The sequence below is a fragment of the Portunus trituberculatus genome, chromosome 2 (genome assembly GCF_017591435.1).
Source record: "Portunus trituberculatus isolate SZX2019 chromosome 2, ASM1759143v1, whole genome shotgun sequence".
NCBI lineage: Eukaryota > Metazoa > Arthropoda > Malacostraca > Decapoda > Portunidae > Portunus > Portunus trituberculatus.
In genome coordinates, this window is record NC_059256.1 from 9,776,303 (window position 1) to 9,801,302 (window position 25,000).

The 25,000-nt window shown below is 43.6% G+C and overlaps 3 protein-coding genes across 4 annotated transcripts in view; 2 read left to right on the forward strand and 1 right to left on the reverse strand.

Annotated features, from left to right (window-relative positions):
* Positions 1 to 4,272, forward strand: part of LOC123505208 (probable ribonuclease ZC3H12C) — a 21,587-nt gene extending 17,315 nt beyond the window's left edge. Inside the window, exons 4-6 of the mRNA XM_045256385.1 lie at positions 362 to 559; positions 901 to 1,325; positions 1,518 to 4,272. Coding sequence (XP_045112320.1) covers positions 362 to 559; positions 901 to 1,325; positions 1,518 to 3,073 — 2,179 coding nt within the window. The 3' untranslated portion in view covers positions 3,074 to 4,272. The remainder of the gene's footprint in view (positions 1 to 361; positions 560 to 900; positions 1,326 to 1,517) is intronic.
* Positions 4,273 to 5,094: 822 nt separating this feature from the next.
* LOC123505237 (homocysteine-responsive endoplasmic reticulum-resident ubiquitin-like domain member 2 protein) lies at positions 5,095 to 15,878 on the reverse strand. Of its 2 annotated transcripts, XM_045256440.1 has the most exons (8): positions 15,758 to 15,878; positions 14,756 to 14,887; positions 13,246 to 13,501; positions 12,837 to 13,020; positions 9,809 to 10,014; positions 8,669 to 8,831; positions 5,830 to 6,146; positions 5,095 to 5,799 (listed from the first exon to the last, which is right to left on the reverse strand). In XM_045256440.1, exons 2-8 carry the CDS (start codon positions 14,885 to 14,887, stop codon positions 5,714 to 5,716), a joined length of 1,344 nt encoding a protein of 447 aa, XP_045112375.1. In that variant the 5' UTR covers positions 15,758 to 15,878; the 3' UTR covers positions 5,095 to 5,713. The 2 variants fall into 2 exon arrangements, with proteins under 2 accessions (XP_045112375.1, XP_045112364.1); XM_045256429.1 differs by having other exon boundaries at positions 5,095 to 6,146.
* Positions 15,879 to 23,198: 7,320 nt separating this feature from the next.
* Positions 23,199 to 25,000, forward strand: part of LOC123505214 — a 9,986-nt gene continuing 8,184 nt past the window's right edge. The window contains exon 1 of the mRNA XM_045256395.1: positions 23,199 to 23,937. Coding sequence (XP_045112330.1) covers positions 23,357 to 23,937 — 581 coding nt within the window. The 5' untranslated portion in view covers positions 23,199 to 23,356. The remainder of the gene's footprint in view (positions 23,938 to 25,000) is intronic.

Below are 25,000 nucleotides of genomic sequence, written 5' to 3' on the forward strand. Positions count from 1 at the left end.
AAAACGTTTTATTTAATTTATTTTATCCTTTTGATATTAGTGAACATTTAAGCTTTGGTGGATGAATGAATCTTCTCTCCTCCTCCTCCTCCTCCTCTACTTGTTTGATTATTGTTTTAGTTTATTATTTATTTTCCTCTCTCTCTCTCTCTCTCTCTCTCTCTCTCTCTCTCTCTCTCTCTCTCTCTCTCTCTCATTCACACCCTCCTTCACCTCTCCTTCACTCATACTCTCTCTGTCCCTCTCACAGCCATGGCAACAAGACCTCCTTACCTGTCACTCACTCACTCACTCACTCACTCCCCTCCCTCTCACTCTTTCACTTCCTCACTCACTCACTCACTCTCTCTCCCTCTCACAGCCATGGCAACAAGACCACCTTCTCATGTCGGGGTTTGCGTGTGTGTGTGGACTGGTTCAGGGCACGGGGACACTCCGAGATCACTGTCTTTGTCCCCGCCTGGCGCAAGGAACAACCTCGCTGGGACACACCCATCGCGGACCAGGACTTGCTGTTGGACCTGGAAAGAGAGAGAGTGCTGGTCTTCACGCCCTCCAGGTAAGGTTGGGGATGGCTAGGTAATGTTAGGGGCAGTTTGGGTAAGGTTAGGTTAGGTTAGGGATGGTTAGGTGTGGTTAGTGACAATTCCTTTAGTAAGTCTGAGCTTTTCTGTATTGGCATGAAAGTATTTGGGATTATTTAGCATACCAGACCAAGAGAGAGAGAGAGAGAGAACTATTAATGTTGGGGTGGGGCTGTGAGGAGTGACTGTGGGTTTGTCAGCATGGTGTGGGGCTGAGAGAGAGAGAGAGAGAGACAGGTCCATCCTCTAACATGGTGTGGGGCTGAGAGAGAGAGAGAGAGAGGTCCATCCTCTAACATGGTGTGGTGTTTTTCAGGGTGTGTGCCGGGAAGCGCATCGTGTCTTACGACGACCGGTACATCCTGAATGAGGCGGTGCAGAGCGGCGGCGTGGTGGTCAGCAACGACAACTACCGTGACCTGGTGGCCGAGTCGTCCGGCTTCAGGAAGGTGGTGGAGGAGAGTCTGCTCATGTACTCCTGGGTCAACGGCCGCTTTGTGCCGCCGGACGACCCCCTCGGCCGCAGCGGCCCCACCCTGGAGGTATTCCTGAGGCGCAGCGCCCGGGACAAGGACAAGCAGGCCCCGTGTCCCTACGGCAGGAAGTGCACCTACGGCAACAAGTGCAAGTACAAACACCCAGAGAGAGGCACTGCTCCTGTCAAGTCTGTGACGGAGCAGCTGCAGGAACAGGCACAGCGCCACTACCAGAGCATGGGCCAGAGCAGGGACCCCTCACCAGGTACACACACACACACACGTTAGTTATTTTATGCATCAATGTTTAGTTCTGGTATACAGTTAGAAAAAGGATGATGTCATTTAGTCAAGAGAGAATACATATATGATTAAACACAGACACACACACACACACACAGAGAGAGAGAGAGAGAGCACCCTGTGGTTGTGTCCCTAATGAGTGTGTGTTTTGCAGGAGAGGGTCTGCGCGGGTCAGTGTCGCTGCCGGTGTGTGTGGGCGGTGAGGGTGAAGCGGGCAAGAAGCCACTGCAGCGTACCCATTCCATCGTGCCCACCGTGTCCCTCACCCTGCCCTCCGCCCTCACCCAGGACACACCCACCCACGACCACAGCCCCACCACCTCTGCCACCTCCGCCTCCTCCCACCACCACCTCATGCCGCCTCCGCTGGACCCACTGCGCTCCGCCACGCTGTACAAGAGTGACCCGGCGCTGTACCGCCTCTACCCCTCCCAGCCCCACCACCACTATGGCTCCTCCTGGGGATGGGAGGGCGGGCAGGGCAGCCAGGCCGGCCCCTACAGCCCCCACCTGCCCCTGTCCAAGCAGCAGAGTGACCCCGACCCACAGGACAACCCACACCGCAAGCTACACCGCCAGCTCACCCTCAACCCTTCCTACGATTCCCGCCTCTACAAGATATACGGCTTCAGGGAGCCCGCCCCGGAGCACTTCCCCCTCGCCGCCCCCAACCCCTCTCCCACTCAGAACCCTAACCAAGCCCAGCAGGGCTCGCCCAGCAGAGTGGGACGGGGCGAGGGGGCTGTGTTCCCCCAGGGGCAGGGCCATGCCTCACCCGGCTACTCCTCCGCCCCATACAGTGGGCGGGAAGGTGTCCCCGGGGGCCTGCACACCCCGCTGACCCGTGGCGCCTCCCAGGATGGGGCCAAGCACCTCCCTTCCCTGCCTCCCCACCTCTACCCCACCTACTCCCACCCACATGTCACCCGCTTCGCCTCTGCCCCAGACCCAATCTGGGGCGGCCCCCACCAGCCAGCAGCCGCCGCCGCCGCTGCCGCACCGCCACTCATCAAGCGCCTCAACTCCACCTCTGACACACGCCTCAACCTGTATGGCAGTGAGCCTCACTACTTCCCTGACCTCTACGAAGACTCCCTGCCTCGGCCCCCCACCTATGCCCCTGTGGGACCCCCACCAGGCCCCTCCCCTGCCCCGGGCCCTGTAGGATCCCGGCCCATGTCCCCACAGGGTGCAGCACTGCACCACTCGCCCAGTGTGTCCCCACGGGGCCACACGCAGACCCCCAGCACTGCCCCGCCCCCCACCAGCACCTTTCCCCCACCTGGGCATGAGGACACCCGGCTGCGCGTGTTCTACCACCTGTCACAGCTGTTCCCCGAGGCCAAGGTGCGCGGTGTCATGGCGCTGCACCCTGAGGAGACCGACCCACAGAAGATATGCGGCTACCTGCTGGCAGCGGCAGCAGCGGCAGCAGCAGCCCCTGGCACCTCCCGCCCCATGTCCCCACAGCACCAGCAGGCTGCCACGCTGGCCCCCGCCCCTCCTTACCTGCTGCAGCCGTTCTCTGGGGGCTCTCTGGCCAGCCCACCTGCCAGCCATGAGGACGCCCGCCTCCGAGCCTTCTACCACCTCTCACAGCTGTTCCCAGAGGCGGAGGTGCGTGCCGTGCTGGCCCGCGCCCCCGACGAGACAGACACACAGCAGTTCTGCGCCGCACTGCTGGCCCGCCGCGCCCCACCACAGTCCTGAGTGCACCAGCGGCAGCATTGGTGGTGGTGGCATTGCAAGGTGGTGATGGTGGTGGTCATGGTAGTGGTGATGGTCTGCAAGCATTCATGATTGTTAGAAAAGGAGTGTTTGTACGTGTGTGTGAGTGTGTGAGTGTGTGAGAGAGAGCAAGAGGTAGATAGTATTAATGTAAATACTGGTTATAATTTATGTGCAGGAAGATGAGGAAACAGCAGCAGCAGCAGCAGGAGGAGGAGGAGGAAGCATTGTTGCCGCAGACACTCAGCTCAGAGACAGATGGCGCCCTTGAGTTCTATACATATACATATATAAATATATATATATAAATATATTTACAGATATTTCCATATATGCTTATTAATGTGTTACCAAGAGCACAGAGAGAGGCGGGAGTGCCATAGGCCGGCCGGCGGGCAACCAACACTGGGGCGGAAATATTGCTCACTAGACGCTGATAGCTACACTTGACTCAACAACACCACCCACCCACCCACCCTGGCAGGCAGGCAGGCAGGCAGGCAGGCAGACTTAGTCACCAGACACCCGAGCAGTGAGTTGGCACAAACCTTTCAGGTTGGGGATGCGTTACTTGGGTAGCCACACAAGAGATTTGTCATTATTTTATAATTACAATTAATCATGAATGAATAAAGGGTTTTGTTACTTTGGCAACCCTTTCTCTTCTTTATGCAATGTGTGTGCGTGTGCACGTGTGTGTGTGTGTGTGTGTGTGTGTGTGTGTGTGTGTGTGTGTGTGTGTGTGTGTGTGTGTGTGTCTAGTGCATTTTATGTGTATGTGAGTATGTACGCGCGTGTGCGTGCGTGTGGCAGCGTGGGGCGGTGAGGGCAAGCCCGCCCCGTCCCCGCTGTGCCCCGCAGCGCACAACATTACAATACTATGTATTGTGGGCTGTACTGGGTGTGTACCCAGCATTGTGTGACCGCCCCGGCGGAGACTGTAGCTCATATTGACCTTGGGGCAGCCAGGTCGGGCACACCAACGCCCCGGGGCCACGGTGGCATGGGGCAAACCTGTGTGGCCCCACAACACTACCTCTGCCACAACAATCAGTGGCGGGGCGCCCCGGGGTGAGGAGTGTCTGGCTGTCGGTGTTTTGTTTCAGTGTGTTGGTACATTTTTGAAGGAACCTTTCCCCGCGGGGTGATGCCCCCCCCCAGTAATAAAGTAGGAAGGATAACACTGCCTTTTTCTCTCCTAAGCCCAACAGTAGTAGTAGATAAAGGGTACAGGAAGAAGGAAAAGACAAGGTACAAGAACAAGAAGGTGAACAAGGTGACAGCAGCAACACAAACACTAACAAAAAGAGCAACACAACACTTGTGAAGACCAGCGGCTAACCTGCCAATCCAACAATACACACACCACACACACAATTATTATTACTTTTGCTCCACCAATCCATCAGCAGTAAAATAAAGACTGACAGCCACTCACCTGGCAAAGCCTTCAGAGAGTGGTGGTGAAGTGGTGGTCACCTTCAGGCAGCACATCAACACACACTGAAACTTCTCTTCCACCACAGTGCCATGTTAGACTCTCTCTCTCATGGCTGGCTAACAGAGACCTCACCACCACAATACATCATTATTATCATCATCATTATCATTATTATTATTATTTTGTGTTCATTATAATTCTTACATGCTAAAATAACAAAGAAAGGAAATTTGCTTACATTTTTTTTATTCATTTGGTGGTACACTATAAGAAAATAATAATAATAATAATAATAATAATAATAGTAACAGTCATTTGCCTCCAAACCAATAAACACAAGTGTTTTTTTTCATCTCCACAAACCATTATATACTTTTTATCTTTCCTAAATATTCAAATGCAGTAGTAGTAGTAGTAGTAGTAGTAGTAGTAGTAGTAGTAGTAGTAGTAGTAGTAGTAGTAGTGAAGAAGAAGAAAAAAGAAAAAAGAAAAATTGATACATGACATAGCAAACATAATATCTCTCTCTCTCTCTCTCTCTCTCTCTCTCTCTCTCTCTCTAATCACAGTGAGGATAACACACACACACACACACACACACACACACACACACACACACACACACACACAGTAACTATGTACAAATACAGATAAATACAAATAAATTATATCATTCATTGACATACGAGTGAGTGAAGTGTCAAACGTACAAACAAACGAACAAACAATAGTAGTAGTAGTAGTAGTAGTAATAGTAATAATAGTAATAACTTTTTTCCACATCTATAATTACATAAATCCATATTTTTTTTAATGTATAACTATTACTGACCCAAATACATACATATGTACACACACACACACACACACACACACACACACACACACACACACACACACACAATGGCAACCTCTTACTGATATTTCTACCCTTATTTTCTTAATTTCTTTTTTATATACCTATTTCATTTCATATAATATTAAGTCTCCGTCTCCCTCTCCCTCTCTCTCTCCCTCTCTAAGTAAAAAAATAACATAATTCTCCAAGTTTCCTTCACACACACACACACACACACACACACATTTTCATTATTGCTTTTCACTTCCATATTTACTTAATCTTCTGTTCAATCTCTCTCTCTCTCTCTCTCTCTCTCTCTCTCTCTCTCTCATAGTAACACTCAAAGCTCTAAACACACACAAACGCACATAATTCTCTTACTTACATACACACACATTCTCTCTCTCTCTCTCTCTCTCTCTCTCTCTCTCTCTCTCTCTCTCTCTCTCTCTCTCTTACACCCCTGTGGCTGCTCAGGAATGAGGGAAGTGAAGAAGGAAGTGATGAAAGTCCAAGAGAGAGAGAGAAGAGACGGGCGGATAACCATTGCCATGCCATCACTCCCCATTACTCCCTCTCTCCTCCCTATCTCAACCTCCTCCTCCTCCTCCTCCTCTTCTTCCTCGTCTTCCTCCTCCTCCTCCTCCTCCTCCTGCATGTGGGCGGCCTCATTGTTGTTGTTGTTGTTGTTATTGTTGTTGTTGTTTGCAGGGTTGGGGTGGGGGGGCAGGCCATCCACTCGCCTTGTGGGTCGGAACCAGCCAGCTTGGTACCTGGGAGAGAGAAAGGGAGAGTGAGGGAGAGTGAGAGAGTGAGGGAGAGTGACAGGTGAAAGAAGGAGGGAAAAGATTATAAATACATACATACATACACACAGCAGGGCCCCACCACCATCCCTGTCCCTTCACACTGAGACCATCCCCTGCCCTGCACCTCCACACACACAAACACAAGAGACGGAACCACGCTAAATCTACAAAGTTATTTTGGTAGTATTGGTTGGAAAGAAATGATGCACAGGAAGACAATTCAAGGGAAGTATGATATATTTCTAGACAAGTATAATGAGGGGGTAGAGAGATATGTTCCTGAATAAAGAGTAAAAGAGAGCAAACACACACCTGGTATAATGCTACATGTGCCAAAGCTAAACAGTGCAAGGATGCAGCATGGATAAAATTAAGAAGGCAACGTAATGGAATAAATAGAAAGCAGTACAAAGAGGCACGGAATGAATACATCAGGATAAGAAGGGAGGAGGAGAGAAACTTTGAAAAGGATGTAGTGAAGAGATGTGAGGAAGAACCCAAGCTTTTTTATAAGTATATAAATGGCAAAACGACAAACGGAGAGACCATTACTAAGTTGATTAAGGGGAATACGATATATGAAACATGGGAAGAAATGAGTGAACTTATGAATGAGAGCTTTAAATCAGTGTTTAATGAAGAGGGAGAGTGTATAAAGCCAATCCACCCAGCGGCACAGGAAGGATTAAGAGACACTGGTGAGAAAACAGAAAATTAGAGAAATGCTAGAAAAGGTGGATGTGAGGAAGGCAATGGGACCAGATGGAGTGTCAGGATGGACACTAAGGGAATGTAGTGACCAACTGGTAGAATCAATTTGTGATGTAATTAAGAAGTGTTTAAGGGAGGGGAAGAGAGCCAGTTGAGTCCCGTTATACAAAGGAGGAAAATGACTGAGCCCTAAATTATAGACCAGTGTCACTAACTAGTGTGGTGGGTAAGATCTGTGAAATTATTATCAAAGAAAAAGGGTTGGAATATCTGCAGAGAAATGAAATCCTTACTAACTCACAATTTGGTTTTAGAAAAGGCATGTCACGTGTAACAAGCTTACTAAGCTTTTATACAAGAGTGACAGATGAAGTACAAGGAAGAGATGGAAGGGTGGATGCAGTGTATCTACACATTAAAAAGTCTTCTGACAGAGCACCACACAGAACACTCCTGTGGGAAATAGAACACATGGGCAGAATTAAGGGAAATCTCTTCAATTGGATGACAGATTACTTATCAGATAGGGAGATGAGGACAGTGATAGGAGATACACCATCAAGATGGAGGTGTAACCAGTGGTGGACCACAGGGTTCACTGCTGCCACCAGTAATGTTCCAAATATATGTCAACGATATACAAGAGGGTTTGAACAGCTACATCAATTTGTTTGCAGATAATGCCAAGCTTTTCACAGTTATAAACAAACAAAATGGTTGTTTGGAATCACACAAAGATATTGATAAGATCTGGAGATGAGCCACAAGTGGAAATTAGAATTTAATACTAAGAAATGCAATGTAATGGAAATGAGAAGACCTACATGGGAATATAAAATGGGACAAGAGATTGTAATGAAAAGACGAAGGAGAAAGAGGTGGGAGTGATTATACAAGACACCCTCACTCCAGACAGATGCAACACTCCAAAAGATCTTAACCACTATGATAAGACCCACACTAGAATATGCACCAGTGGTGTGGTGTGGTCGCCATACAGGCACAAAGACATCAAGAAACTAGAAAGGTTACAAAGGGCTGCTACAAAGATGGGCCTTGAAATAAAAGACCTTGCCTATGAAGGAAGACTGAAGGAGATGGAGCTGCCAACTTTGAAGGATAGATGGGAAAGAGGAGACCTTGTTAGTCAGTAAACCGTATGGAGAAGATAGACAGACAAGACCTGGTAACACTGGCGGAGCAGGGAGCAGGGACACACACACAAGAGGACACTCCAAGAAAATGATGAAAAGTCAGTGTCAGGAATATCAAGAAGTTCAGTTTTCCACACAGGACAGTAGACAGCTGGAATGGATTAAGTGAAGACATTGTAACACCACAAAGTGTCCACAAATTGAAGGACAAGTTACACAAATGGAGATATGGAGACAGGTCACTAGGAGCCCCAATCCAACCCTGTAACATACAACTAGGTAAACACAACTAGGTAAATACACACACACACACAGGTTTATAAATTGATCAACAGAATGGACCAAGTGGATAATGAGAAACTGATCCTGAGAGAAGAATATGACACTAGAAGCACAAGATTGCATAGTAAGAAGCTGAGGAAGGGAAGATGTCTGAGAGATGTTAAAAAATAGAGTTTCCCGCAAAGATGTGTTGAGACGTGGAACAGTTTGAGTGAGGAAGTGGCGTCACCAACGAGTGTGCAGAGCTTGAAAGAAACATTGGATAAGTGTAGATATGGAGACGGGGCCACACCACCGTACACACACACACACACACACACACACACACACACTACTCACAAGTAAAGCAGCATGGTGATGAAGATAACAATCATGAATCTGGACAGCGTGGAGTAGAAGTAAACAATGGAGAGAAGAACGACCATTCGAGACAACACGTAGATCCAGTCCAACCAATCACGGGCAGCCCCTTCCTCCTCCTCGTCATCCTCCACCTCGCCACCTGCGGACACAATGGTTAGGTGAGGTGAGGTCAGGTAAGGTTAGGTTAGGTAAAGCTCAACACACCAAAACGCACCCAAACACACTCCGACACATCAAAATAGTGAAAAAATAAATAAAAACTACCTGAAACACACCAAACACACACCAAAGCAACTTAAGAAAACATTTAACACACTCAAAACACCCCAAATCATCACCTCCAACACACCCAAAACACACTCAAAACACCCCAAATCACCCCCAACACACCAAAAACACCCCAAATCACCCCTAACACACCCAAAACACACTCAAAATACCCCAACACACCCAAAACACACTCAAAACACCCCAAATCACTCCAACACACCCAAAACACACTCAAAACACCCCAAATCACCCCCAAATTACCCAAAACACCCCAAATCATCCCCAACACACCCAAAACATACTTAAAACACCCAAAACACAAAAAAGCAACACCATTTGACTCTAAAAACACCAAAACAACACAAAACACACTCAAAACGCCCAAAGCATTACCCCAACACACCCAAAACACTCAAACCACTGCAAAATAAACCAAATTAACTCTAAAACACACCCAAACACACCTAAAACACAATCAAAACACACCTAAACACACCCAAACACACTCAAAACACCCAAACACACCTAAAACACAATCTAAACACACCTAAACACACCCAAACACACTCAAAACACCTAAATTATCCCAACACACCCAAACACACCTAAAACACAATCAAAACACACCTAAACACACCCAAACACACTCAAAACACCTAAAATTACCCAACACACCCAAAAAAAACACCCAAATACACCCAAACACACTCAAAACACCCACAACTACTATAACCACACACACACACACACACAAAACTTTAATAAATTCATCTGTCCTTATAAGTCACGTTAGGTTAGGTTAGGATAGGTTAGGATAGGTTAGGATAGGATAGACTGACATCTTACCTTGTGCATTCATTCTGATGGGCTGCTGTGGCGGGGCCTGGGGGGGCGGGTCGGCAGGCTGGGTGGGGTCAGGCTGGGGCTGCTCGGGGGGCTCTGGGGGTGCAGTGGCAGCAGCGGTGGTGGCAGTGGCGGGGTTCGGCGGGGGTGGAATCTGAATCATTTGCTGTGGCCAGGGTAGACCCCCCACACCACCCCCCATCTGCATGCTGTGGGGGGGATGGATGGATGAATTTTATTTTAGGCACTGCTGTGGGGGACGGGGCGATATTAGAAGCTGTGGGGGGGGATATTTTAGTGGAGGAACCTATGGGGAGATGTGGGCAGGTGTGGGGAGGTGCAGGCAGGTGTGGGGAGGTGTAGGGAAGTTTGGACAGGTGTGGAGAGGTGTGGAGAGGTGTGGGAAAGGTGTGGATAAGGTGGTGGTGGTGGTGGTGGTGGTGGGATCACGCAGATGTCCACGCATAGGTTGGAATCCCACCACGTGCTGCCTTGAAGTGGTGACATTTGTGGAGTGGTTTAAAGTTACCTACATGTCACCAAGATACCTAAAACACCATTAAAACAGCCTTAAAATACCGCCTTGAAGCTTTGCCGTGTTGTGGAGTGGTTTAAAGTTAGCTACATGTCACCAAGATACCTAAAACACCATTAAAACACCATTAAAACACCATTATAATACCCTAAAACACCCTTAAAATACCGCCTTGAAGCTTTGCCGTGTTGTGGAGTGGTTTAAAGTTAGCTACATGTCACCAGGCTAGCCAGGCTGCAGGTGGTGACCCCAAAGATGCGCCTGGCTGGTGCTATGGGCCCTAATATGCCCTCCACTACACAGAACATTGCCTGCGCCACTAATGGGTGCAAGCTGAACACTGCACACCGATGCCTATACTCTTCAAGTAGGCCTACAGCTGCTATAGGCCTCAACATTAAAGAGAGAGAAAGGGAGAGAGAGAAAATGAAAAAACTCTGAGTCTTAAGGTGTGGGTGAGATGTATGGATCTTGCCTGGCCATGTGGAAGGCGGTGGGTTGCCTCAACATGGGTCCTGCCGGTAATGGGGCAGGTCCACCCCTAGACACTCACACCACAACAAAAATTACCCCAACACACCCCAAAACAAACATAAAACACCCAAAACAGTCACACGCCCCTGCCAGAGAGTAGGAGAGGGAGCCATTCCACCCCCACCCCCCTTGAAGGTATGCCAGCAGAGCAGTGTGTCATGTATTTAGGTAGTTGTAGTTTTCCAGGGCCTGGGCTTTACGGTGGTGTGGCCCCATCTCCATATCTACACTTGTCCAATGTTTCTGTCAAGCTCTGCACAATCGTTGGTGACGCCACTTCCTCACTCAAACTGTTCCACGTCTCAACACATCTTTGCGGGAAACTATTTTTTAACATCTCTCAGACATCTTCCCTTCCTCAGCTTCTTACTATGCAATCTTGTGCTTCTAGTGTCATATTCTTCTCTCAGGATCAGTTTCTCATTATCCACTTGGTCCATTCCGTTGATCAATTTATAAACTTGTATCAGATCCGCTCTCTCTCTCTCTCTCTCTCTCTCTCTCTCTCCCTTCTCTGTTCCAGGGTTTGTAGATCCATAGCCTTTAGTCTCTCCTCATATGTCATCCCTTCAAATTCTGGAACCATTCTTGTAGCCATTTTTTGTAGTCTCTCCAACTTCCTTATGTGTGTGATTCACCTCCTCGGTCGCCTGGTGGTCACCCAGCCAGTCTTCCCATTACGGAGCGAGCTCAGAGCTCATAGACCGATCTTTGGGTAGGACTGAGACCACAACACACTCCACACACCGGGACAGCGAGGCCACAACCCCTCCAGTTACACCCCGTACCTATTTACTGCTAGATGAACACACCCCACACATTAAGAGGCTTGCCCATTTGCCTCACCGCCTCCAGGATTCGAACCCGGACCATCTCGAGTGTGAGTCGAGCGTGCTAACCACTACACTACGCGGTGTGTGTTTGATTGATTGATCTGCTGCAGTCTGTGACGAGACAGCCAGACGTCACCCTATGGAGCGAGCTCAGAGCTCATTATTTCCGATCTTGGGCTAGGCCTGAGACCAGGCACACACCACACACCGGGACAACAAGGTCACAACTCCTCCATTTACATCCCCTACCTACTCACTGCTAAGTGAACACTGAACAGTGAACAGTGAACAGTGAACAGGGGCTACACATCAAAGGAGACACACCCAAATATCTCCACCCGGCCGGGGAATCGAACCCCGGTCCTCTGGATTGTGAAGCCAGCGCTCTAACCACTCAGCTACCAGGTGTGCATGCGTGTGTGTGTGTGAGTGTGTGCCTGCCTGACAGGAACACCTTCACAGCTTCAGTGGTACAGAGTCTGCCTGGCCTGTGGAGTTCTGTGTCCCGGCAGGTGACGGTGTCTTCAGAGGCACTGACTTTGCTCCAGGGACAACCCACTGACCCAGGGGTGAGTGGTGTCTCCCGGCATCTCCAGGGTGACGTCCCCATCGGGTGCACCCATCAGCCAGGTCCACAGAGCCTCAAGGAGGGGTGGCTTCTGGCTGGCTCACACTGTCCTTAGGGTTTGCAGTACATGGTGGGGACTCACACCCCCCCCTCAGTACTCCTTGCCAGGGCACAACCACACTACTCCTTTTGATGTCAGATGTGAAAGTTGGCAACAAAAATGATTAAGATAAAACCAGCTCACTTTGTTGGCAGTCCCCCTGCAGGTTGTAGAGAGTGTGTGGGTGGAGTGTGGTGCGAGGTGTGTGGTGGACACCGGCGGGAGTGACTATGGCTATCTGAAGGAAGGTGTAGGAAGCTGTGGGGAGGTTTAAGGGGAGGTTGGGGAGGTGTAAGACAGGTGTGGGCAGGTGTGGGCAGGTGTGACAAAACTGCAAGACTGTTTACATTGAAAGATATTAAGACTTACCCAAAACATCATTCTTTTTCATTATTTTCCATCATTTACACCAAACTTTCTCACACACACACACACACACACACACACACACACACACACACTACTGCACATAAGCCATATAGTGTGCGTATATTTGTTGCATAGCGGCCACTTGGTGCATAGGGTCGGCACTGGGCTGCAAGATGGCATGAGGGGCCAGGGGCGGGCTTGGGGCAGGGGGAGGCGGCCCCGGGGCATCCAGAGTCTGGGGGTTTGACGTGGTGGGATGGCGGCGGCGTATACCATCTGTGGGGGGAGGGGTGGGTTACAGGTGGTAGAATTGATGTTACTACTACTACTACTACTACTACTAACAATAATAATAATAATAATAATAAAAACTACCACAACTACTATTACTACTACTACTACTACTACAACTACTATTAATCTACTACTACTACTACTACTACTACCTAACACACACACACACACACACACACACACACACACACACACACACACACACACCTGTTGTATCCTGCTGCCCACCGTTCATGGCCACAGCAGCCCCTTCTTGGCCCTCTGAGGTGGCTGCTGTCCTGGTGGGGGGCGGGGATGCCTGGTGGACGGGTCGTGAGGTGCGTGGGGGTGGTTGGGGGGGCGGGGAGCAGACCAAGTGGATGGTGTACGTGTTGTCTTCCGAGGGACGCCTCAGAATGTTGTACAGCTGGTGGTGATCCGACAACAGCTGGCCGGAGTAGATAAGACGCTGCTCCTCCGTTTTCTGTGAGAGAGAGAGGGAGAGGGAGTGAGAGGGAGAGAGAGGGAATGAGAGAGAGGTTTAAAAGTGAGTGAGAGAGAAGAAGAGGAAGGAGTGAAGGAGTGAGTGAGGAGTGAGAGGAAGAAAGAGAGAGTGAGAGGGAGAGGTTTAAAAGTAATTGTTGTTTATTATCAGAGAGAGAGAGAGAGAGAGAGAGAGAGAGAGAGAGAGAGAGAGAGAGAGAGAGAGAGAGAGAGAGAGAGAGAGAGAGAGAGAGTTTTTGCAAGGTTGAAATGTTGTTAATCTGTCACTAGAACCATAAAAGTGGAAGTCATAGGCTCAATCACAACAATATAGGCCTATAAACCACCACCACCACCACCACCACCACCACCACCACCACCACCACCATTACCAAATATTTCCCTTATAAAACACACACACACACGCAAATGCACACGCACACACACATACATGGCCAAAGAAGTTATGTGCGTGTCCAAGACTGTGTGCGCGTGAAGACTGACTGCCTGTGTGTATGCGTGTGTGTGTGTGTGTGTGTTACCAGGTGGCTGTGTGAATATATGTGATAGCAACAGGTGTGGGTGAGAGAGAGAGAGAGAGAGAGAGAGAGAGAGAGAGAGAGAGAGAGAGAGAGAGAGAGAGAGAGAGAGAGAGAGAGAGAGAGAGAGAGAGATAAGAGAGGATACCTGGCGGTCACATTATCAGGTGAAAAAATATATATACCTTATCAAGAGAGAGAGAGAGAGAGAGAGAGAGAGAGAGAGAGAGAGAGAGAAATAGCTTTACCCTCATAACCTAGCATTTCAAATACCTCCTCCTCCTCCTCCTCCTCCTTCCTACATACAAGTGTTCCCACAGCTGAGGGTTCACCCCCCCCACACACACGCACACACACACTTGTCAACTAGTTAGCCATCTCTCTCTCTCTCTCTCTCTCTCTCTCTCTCTTATCAGCAATCTTCATAATTTCAAGTGTAGAAAATTGATAATATCTCTCTCTCTCTCTCTCTCTCTCTCTCTTGCATCCTTTTCCTCCTCTTCTGATAACACCAATCTCAACCTCCTCCTCTTCCTCCTTGTTCTCCTCCTCCTCCTCCTTGTTCTCCTCCTCCTCTCCTCCTTCTTGTTCTCCTACTCCTCCTCCTCCTTCTTCCTCTCCTCCTTGTCCTCCTCCTCCTTCTGCTCCTGCTTCTTCTTCTTCTTCCTCATATCCTCCTCCTCCTCCTCCTCCTCCTCCTCCTCCAAGAGACTCACAGGATGGACAGGATGTGTGTGGCTGAGGTGTGTCTTGAGGTTGCCCACTGTCCAGCTCCCCTCACACTCCACGCGCTGGTCAGGTGAAGTCTGGTTGGCCGCCTTCACTATTAAGATCACTTGCTCCTCCATCTGTGGGTTAGGAATGCAGAGGTTAGGATAGGGTAGGGGAGAGATAGACGGATAGACACACACATAGACACACTGACACTAGCTCACTCTCTCTCTCTCTCTCATTCATGAAGACTAACAACACACTTATCCCCAGCTTCAAGGATAGGTTAGGATAGGTTAGGTTAGGTTAGGTTAGGTTAGGGGAGAGATAGACGGATAGACACACACATAGACACACTGACACTAGCTCACTCTCTCTCTCTCTCTCTCTCATTCATGAAGACTAACAACACACTTATCCCCAGCTTCAAGGATAGGTTAGGATAGGTTAGGATAGGTTAGGGGAGAGATAGACGGATAGACACACACATAGACACACAGACACTAGCTCACTCTCTCTCTCTCTCTCTCTCTCATTCATGAAGACTAACAACACACTTATCCCCAGCTTCAAGGATAGGTTAGGTTAGGATAGGTTAGGATAGGTTAGGTTAGGATAGGTTAGGTTAGCTGCTACTACTACTACTACTACTACTATTATTCTTACCACTACTACTACTATTATCACAACCACTACAACTACTATTACTCCTACCACTACTACCACCATCACCACCACCACCACCACCACTCGTAATAATAATAATACCACTACTACTACTACTACTACTATAAATCTTTCCTATTACCACCACCACCACTACCACTACTACTACCACCACCACTACCACCACCACCACCACCACCACATTAAAAAATAAATAAATAAAAATTGTCTTAAATCGACGTGTCGCTCAGATTGAAAACAAAAAGATACGTGTCAACATATCTCCCCTTTTTCCCCTAATTTACCACGTGCAGGGGGTGTTTCTTACCACGTACACGTACCTCTGGGGTGTAGGAAGGGGACGGGGGCAGAAATGGGGCAAGGGGGCCGTGGGGAGGCGTAAAAATGGGTTAAATATGAAGATAGTCGACCTTCCTCCTTCTTCTCTCTCTCTCTCTCAGCTGTGTTGGTAAGCAAGTGAGTTCCAATAATCTTTTTTCCTATTTTTTTCTATTATTGTGTTTTTTGTTAGTTTTCTTGCTGTTTTTAGTTTGATAATTCGTCTTTTGTGTTTTTTAATAGTTTTTGTTGCGTTTTGTCTTTATTTGTCCTTTTCGGGATGTCTATTTTTGTGATTTTCTTATTTTTTCTATATATTTTCTAGTGTTTCTCTCTATTTTTGTGTGTCTGGTGGTCAATAACTACTTTTTCTTTATAGTTTCATGTATTGTTTCATTTCAAATATGCTTTTAATTATATATATTATCTAACTACTTGTTTTAAGCATACTGTTGTTTTGGGAGTATTTTCTTATTTTTTCTCTAATTTATCTATTAACTCTCCGTGTCAGTTATATTTTCTTTAACAATTTGCGTTCCTATTTAACTATTACGAATATTCTTATATATATTTCCTTGACTAAGCTGTTATTGCTCTTATTCTCTTTATTTATAGTATTTTCTTCGTCATTTCACCATTTCCTTGACTTTAATAATCTCTCCTCTTCGCGACATAATTCTCTGACATTTTCTGCGAAGTTAGTAATTTAGTGCACAATTATACCAAGAATTAGCCTCGAGATCAAGATTTATAATGGCCTTTTTCTCCCTCCCTCTCCCTCCGCCTCTCCTTCTCTCTTTATCTATCTTACGCAATGACAAAAAATGCCTTTAATGGTGACGCAACACAATGGTAAAGAAATGACGTCGCTAAGTAAAAGGAAACCCCGTGACATGAGACAGGAAGCCATTAATGAGTCAAAGGGTGCCATTATAATCACACCCTATCAAATCGCATCCTATTTTTTCATATCTCTGTTTTCTCCTCTATTCTCTCCCATTTATCCATTTTCAAGTACTAAAAACGTAAAGAAAGGATCGAATTTATTGATGCTGATACTAGTTTGTCTATTTATACGCTCCTTTTTGCGTATTTTGTGTATTTTAAGACATTTTTTTTTTAGTTAAGTTAATCTGACGTAATAAGAGAGGCTGGTGTCATGATTAAATGGCGCCTTCTGATTGGCTGGAGTGTCATAAGGGACGGCAAAACTCGCACGCTGATTGGTCAAAGGAAGCTGCGGGATATTTGAATGCTGTGTGAGAGATATTTAATTCATATTTAATGGAAGACTAAAAGGAATTAAACGCTATAGAATTTTAAATATGATAGAGAGGAAGGAAAAAATGGCGGGAAAATATAAGAAAATTGATAAAAAATAAGCTTGTATATAGAGAGAGTATATTTGTTCATTATATTCTTTAAATTCAATATATTTCACAAACTCTTTCTAATTTCTATATATATTTTTTTCTAATTATTTTTTACTAATTAAATGCTGTGGTGGTGTTAATTCAAAGTGTGGAATATCAAATGCTGTGGTGGTATTAATTTTTGTGGAATATTAAATGCTGTGGTGGTGTTAATTTAAGGTGCGGAATATTAAATGCTGTGGTGGTATTAATTTTTGTAGAATATTAAATGCTGTGGTGGTATTAATCTTAAGTGTAGAATATTAAATGCTGTGGTGGTATTAATCTTAAGTGTGGAATATTAAATGCTGTGGTGGTATTAATTTTTGTAGAATATTAAATGCTGTGGTGGTATTAATCTTAAGTGTAGAATATTAAATGCTGTGGTGGTATTAATCTTAAGTGTGGAATATTAAATGCTGTGGTGGTATTAATTTTAAGTGTAGAATATAAAATGCTGTGGTGGTATTCATTTTTGTAGAATATTAAATGCTGTAGTGGTATTAATCTTAAGTGTGGAATATTAAATGCTGTGGTGGTATTAATTTTAAGTGTGGAATATTAAATGCTGTGGTGGTATTAATTCAAAGTGTGGAATATTAAATGCTGTGGTGGTATTAATCTTAAGTGTGGAATATTAAATGCTGTGGTGGTATTAATTTATAGTGTAGCATATTAAATGCTGTGGTGGTATTAATTTTAAGTGTGGAATATTAAATGCTGTGGTGGTATTAATTTATAGTGTGGAATATTAAATGCTGTGGTGGTATTAATTCAAGGTGTGGAATATTAAATGCTGTGGTGGTATTAATTTATAGTGTAGAATATTAAATGCTGTGGTGTTATTAATTTATAGTGTAGAATATTAAATGCTGTGGTGGTATTAATTTTTGTAGAATATTAAATGCTGTGGTGGTATTAATTTTTGTAGAATAATAAATGCTGTGGTGGTGTTAATTCAAAGTGTGGAATATTAAATGCTGTGGTGGTATTAATTTTTGTAGAATAATAAATGCTGTGGTGGTGTTAATTCAAAGTGTGGAATATTAAATGCTGTGGTGGTATTAATCTTAAGTGTGGAATATTAAATGCTGTGGTGGTATTAATTTTTGTAGAATAATAAATGCTGTGGTGGTATTAATCTTAAGTGTGGAATATTAAATGCTGTGATGGTATTAATTCAAAGTGTAGAATATTAAATGCTGTGGTGGTATTAATTTTTGTAGAATATTAAATGCTGTGGTGGTATTAATTTATAGTGTGGAATATTAAATGCTGTGGTGGTATTAATTCAAAGTGTGGAATATTAAATGCTGTGGTGGTATTAATTTTTGTAGAATATTAAATGCTGTGGTGGTATTAATTTTTGTAGAATATTAAATGCTGTGGTGGTATTAATTTAAAGTGTGGAATATTAAATGCTGTGGTGGTATTAATTTTTTTAGAATATTAAATGCTGTGGTGGTATTAATTTATAGTGTGGAATATTAAATGCTGTGGTGGTATTAATTCAAGGTGTGGAATATTAAATGCTGTGGTGGTATTATTTTATAGTGTGGAATATTAAATGCTGTGGTGGTATTAATCTCGACACACAGAATGTTATAGTGACTCATTAAAACATGACATTTTCTTTAATTCCTTTATAAAAACTGATATTTTTACTTATACTGAGAAAAGATATGCATAGTAGTAGTAGTAGTAGTAGTAGTAGTAGTAGTAGTAGTAGTAGTAGTAGTAGTAGTAGAAAAACAAATTAATTACAAAAACTTTTCAAAATCCAGCAAAAAATAAATAAAATGAATAAATCAATGACAATAATAAATAATAACAAAAAAAACGCAAAAAAATAAATATATATAATTGTGAACGTGCATTTGAAATAGTAGTAATAGTAATAATAAATAATAATAATAATAAATGTAATTGTGAACGTGGATTTGAAATAATAGTAATAGTAATAATAAATAATAATAATAATAAATGTAATTGTGAACGTGGATTTGAAATAGTAGTAATAGTAATAATAAATAATAATAATAATAAATGTAATTGTGAACGAGCATTTGAAATAGTAGTAATAGTAATAATAAATAATAATAATAATAAAAAAAGTAATCGTGAACGTGGATTTGAAATAGTAGTAATAGTAATAATAAATAATAATAATAGTAAATGTAATTGTGAACGTGCATTTGAAATAGTAGTAATAGTAATAATAATAAATAATAATAATAAATGTAACTGTGAACGTGGATTTGAAATAGTAGTAATAGTAATAATAATAAATAATAATAATAAAAAAAGTAATTGTGAACGTGCATTTGAAATAGTAGTAATAGTAATAATAAATAATAATAATAGTAAATGTAATTGTGAACGTGGATTTGAAATAGTAGTAATAGTAATAAATAATAATAATGATAAAAGTAATTGTGAACGTGCATTTGAAATAATAGTAATAGTAATAATAAATAATAATAATAGTAAATGTAATTGTGAACGTGCATTTGAAATAGTAGTAATAGTAATAATAAATAATAATAATAATAAATGTAACTGTGAACGTGCATTTGAAATAATAGTAATAGTAATAATAAATAATAATAATAGTAAATGTAATTGTGAACGTGGATTTGAAATAGTAGTAATAGTAATAATAAATAATAATAATAATAAATGTAATTGTGAACGTGCATTTGAAATAATAGTAATAGTAATAATAAATAATAATAATAATAAAAGTAATCGTGAACGTGGATTTGAAATAGTAGTAATAGTAATAATAAATAATAATAATAAAAAAAGTAATTGTGAACGTGGATTTGAAATAATAGTAATAGTAATAATAAATAATAATAATAATAAATGTAACTGTGAACGTGCACTTGAAATAGTAGTAATAGTAATAATAAATAATAATAATAATAAATGTAATTGTGAACGTGAATTTGAAATAGTAATAATAATAATAATGAATAAATAATAAATAATAATAATAAATAAAGTAATTGTGAACGTGGATTTGAAATAGTAGTAATAATAATAATGAATAAATAATAGTAAGCTCGTTTTCTTTGAAGTTTGAGCAACCCCGCTGTTTATGGCGCGCTGTTGCCTCGCCTCGGCCCGCGCTCCAATGTGTCAGCCATGCACAACAATAAATAAATATACCCGCTCTCTCTCTATATATTCACTTCAGACACAAAAAATACATACAAAAAAATGGAGGATTAAAAAAAAGGTAAAAGAAAAGTAAAAAGAAAATAAAAAAAAGATTGCGTTTCTAAATATAACTTGCGTTTACTTCCTGACTCATTCATTCATTCAAGAGACAAAAGCGGAGTTATTATTTATTTATTATTTTTTGGTTCTGTTTCAATATTTTTCTTTATATATATTTTTTCTTAAAGTTATTTATTTATTTATTATTTATTAAAGTATGTGTGTATTTTATTTTTTTTTTTTTAACCTTATATCAACTTTCTTAAATAAACTTAAATATTATTGTTTCTTTTATTCATTTTCTTATTTTTTTTTCTTATTATTTTTCCTTCTTTTTCTTCTTTTTCTTCTTCTTCGTTATATTTTAAGACAATTACTGTATTTATGAACGTGGCTGCTGCATTTATTGTACTATTAATATTAAGTGTGTCTCTATTTTATATCCTCTTTAAAGGTTACGTCAAATAAAAACTATTATTATTATTTCTCTTTCTCTTTTTTTCTTCTTCTTTTTTCCTCTCTTTATTTATCATTTCTTCCTCCTTTCTTTTTGTCTTCTTTTCTTACTCTTTTTCTTATTCGCTAAAATATTTAAAGATTATTGCATTATTTTATTTATTTATTTTATTTTCGAATGGAGTGAAATTAAAGAAAGTTTGATCATAAGTTTAAAAAAATATATATATAACTATTTTATTTAATTATTTATTTTTATCTTATTTTATTTTATTTATTTATTTATTTTAAGTGAGTGATCTTAAATTTATATATAAAAAAAATTACATCGCTTTCTTAACACTGAAGTAAAATGAATGATGAAATTTGTTTGAATAATGAATAAATAAATAAATAACTGCAATTTTTCTTATTCAAAATTTAATAAACCAAAAAAAATAAATAATAATTAGGAATATTTGAAAAGAAAAAGGAAAAGTTGAAAAAAGAACCAAAATTTTCACGTCAAGAAAAAATGGAAGAGGAAGAAGAGAGAGAGAGAGAGAGAGAAAAAAAATAAAATAAAAGAGAATAAAAAGAAGAAAATAGAAAGGCGGAAGAGGAAGAAAAGAGAGAGAAAAAAAAAGAAAATGAAAATAAAAAGAGGAAAATATTAAAGAAAGGAAGTCAGAGAGAGAGAGAGAGAGAGAGAGAGAGAGAGAGAGAGAGAGAGAGAGAGAGAGAGAGAGAGAGAGAGAGAGAGAGAGTAAAATAAATAATACAAATAACAAATATGCAAATAGAAGCAAGGAAATACATAGCAAGAAAACAAATAGAATAAAAATGACAAAAGAAATAAAAAAAAAAAAAAAAAAAGTTCTTTCCACCATTCTCGTAACTTTCTGGAATTGCAAATATAAAAAAAAAAAAAAAAGAGAAAAAGAATGAATGGAAGAAGAAAAACATGAAAAGAAACGATAAAAAGGAATAAAAAGTAAAGTAAGAACAGAAATAAAGAAGAAAAAAAGAGAGAAAGGTTTTTATTTATCTATTTATTTATTTTGTGTGTGTTTGTTTTCAATTCCAGATTTTTGTAGTTTTGAAGAATAAAGAAAAGAAAAATTAAATATCTCTCTCTCTCTCTCTCTCTCTTAGCAACATGAAAAAAAAAAACAGATAACATCAAAAACACGACAAAAGAAAGAGACAGAGAGAGAGAAAAAAAAATATTAATAAATGTGGAATAGCATTGTCTGGCTCCTATAAATCACAAATCATCTAACCAGTTTTGCAGATAAAGGTGAAAATCCCAGTGAATTCCCTCGCCAGGTGACCTCCAAGCGCACCTGGCCGGGGTAAATTGATTAATAACCCCAAAAGCAGAACAAAAAGTGAATTGACTCGTGTTAACAATAAATAACACCTGTATTTTTCATATCCAAGTAAACTCTTTGTGGTTGTCTCCCTTGTTTACCTGTTAATTAACCAGTGTGAGTGTGTGCGTGTGTTTGTTCCCTTTGTTAGACGGCAGATAATGTGTGTAATGGCTGGGATTTGGTTGGAAATGATGTTATGCGATGTTTATTGTCAGTGTGTGAGGTTAGGGAAGGTCAGGGATGTTTAAATTGTTTGCTTCCTTTGTTAGACGAGGCGGCTGGTCAGGTAAATCCCAGGTGGGCCTTTGTCTTTCTGGGAGCGCCGATCATCTCATGTTATGTGAAGGCAATGTGTGATGTGAGGGTAATGTGATGTGGCGTGGTGTGAGCGGGGCGTGGGGCGGCGCGGCGGGTCGTGGCGAGTCGTGGCGGTACATGATGGGTTATTTTTTTGACATTTTTTGCGGCGTGAGGCGAGAGAGGGAGCCATGAGGTGCCGTGGCGCCTGTCCTTGCTGCCTGCCTGCCTGCCTGCCTGCGTGCCTGCCATTGCCATCACCCCAATAATCCGCCACAGCCGCCCCCCGCTAGCCAGGGGGCGGGGACCCCTCTCGTCGCCGCCACAAAAAGCGGGGCCGGCGGGGCAAGCGTGGCGTGAATGAGCCCGGCGCCGCGGAACACTGGGGAAAAATGTGCAAAAAGTTGTTGTGAGTCGCGAGTCATGAAGCAACTGTGTCCGGCCGCCCCCCCCGCGCCGCCCGCTGATTGGCCGGCCGCCGCCCCGCCGCACGCCCATTGGTCCGCCGCGCCGCCCAAGACAAAGCCATTTTGTAAACAAACACTCAGCTGACAGACGCCGGACGGCCGATCAATGGCATCTTTTAGTGTTTTTCTGGGCCCTTAATGGAGGTGTGCTGCCCAGACCCCGCGGCGCGGCCCGTCCCCGACCCCGCCGAGCCTGACCACCAGGAAAAAAGGCGCCATATTGATCCCGCCCCCGCCAACCCTGTCATGGAGCTAAAAGTGTGCGGCCAGCCCCACCAGCCCCACCAGGCCGACCACCAGGGGGACCACCACGGGGACCACCACGGGGGCCACCAGGCAGGCCACGGGGGGGGTCACCAGGGCACCAGGGCCACCACACACCCCTGGGCATGGCACACCCCGGGGCGGTGAACGGACACCTGAGTGACAACACACACAAGAATGAGTCTGTGTACGACTTTGACCCTGAGGCCGAGGAGGAGCTGGGGCGCGGCCTGGGGGACTCCTGCGACGCCTCCCCTGAGAAGGGCAGCGTCCTCAGCGAGACCTCTGACAGCACGGTAAAGAACGAGCCGGAGCTGGAGGGCCTCGAGGACTCAGAGATGGCAGACGAGGAGGAGTCAGTGGGGGAGAGTTACGAGGGCAGCGACTACCCAGGGGAGCCCGATCAGGGGGTGCCCGTGCCCTTCGAGTGCGTGCCGCGGAGGGGGCGGGGGCGGCCTAGAGGGAGCAAGAACAGGGTGGACGGGCGTGGGAGAGGCCGGGGTTACAATGGCAGGCTGACAGATGACCGCTCCGCCTCCTCCTATGACCTGAGGAACATCCCTGACCCCTTCAACAGCCAGCGCAGGGGGCGGCCCAGGTCACGGTTCATTGTGGACCTGGGTGAGCAGAACCATGAGGTGTGGACCAAGTCTAAGGAAGAGCTTAATATATCTGACGCAGAGCTCACCACCCTCCTGCTCAGCCTGTAAGTAGCCAACCTTGTAGTGCTGTTTTGGTCATTGCTTGTTGCTCAGCACTATCTTCATCAGTGTCATTGTTTTCACCATTACTATCATTATTTCTTGTTATTTGTCATTTTTGTATTATTATTCTCATTATTATCATATTCATCATTACTTTTGCTTCAATCATCATCATTTTCATTGTCGTCATCATTGCCGTCACTATTTTTTATCATTATATCTTGTTAATGGGCACTGCTTTCATCATCATCACCATTACTTTCATTATCATCACCATTATTATCTATCGTTCCTCACCACATCCATTATAATCATCATCATCATCATTTTGACCTATTATTATCGTGGCTGACCTGGGTTTGTTCTGGGGTGACGGCAGTGTGGCAGGGGTGCGTGTGTCGTCTTGGGGGTGTTTGGAGTGTTCTGGGGTGTTGCGATGGTGTTTTTGAGTGTTGCCAGGGTGTTTCTAGAGTGTTTTGGGTGTTGCGAGTGTGTTTGTGGTGTTGCGAATGTGTTTTTTTAGTATGTTTGGGGGTGTTGTGAGTGTGTTTTTGTGTTGCAAGTGTGTTTAGGGTGTTGCGAGGCTGTTTGAGGTGTTGCGAGTGTGTTTGAGGTGTTGCAAGGGTGTTTGTGGTGTTGCGAATGTGTTTGGGGTGTTGCGAGGTTGTTTCTGGTGTTGCAAGTGTTTTTTGTGTTTGGGGTGTTGCGAAGGTTCTTGGGGTGTTGCGAAGTAGTTTTTTTGGTGTTTCTAGTATGTTTGGAGTGTTGCAAGTGTGTTTGTGTGTTTGGGGTGTTGCGAAGGTATTTTGGGTGTTGCAATTGTGTTCAGGGTGTTTTTGGTGTTGTTAGTGTGTTTGGAGTGTTGCAAGGCTGTTTTTGGTGTTGCAAGTGTGTTTGTCTGTGTGTTTGGGGTGTTGCGAGTGTGTTTTAGGTGTTGTGAGTGTGTTTGGAGAGTTGCGAGTGTGTGTGGGGTGTTGCGAGTGTGTTTGGGGTGTTGTGAGTGTGTTTGGAGAGTTGCGAGTGTGTGTGGGGTGTTGTGAGTGTGTGTCGGGTGTTGTGAGTGTG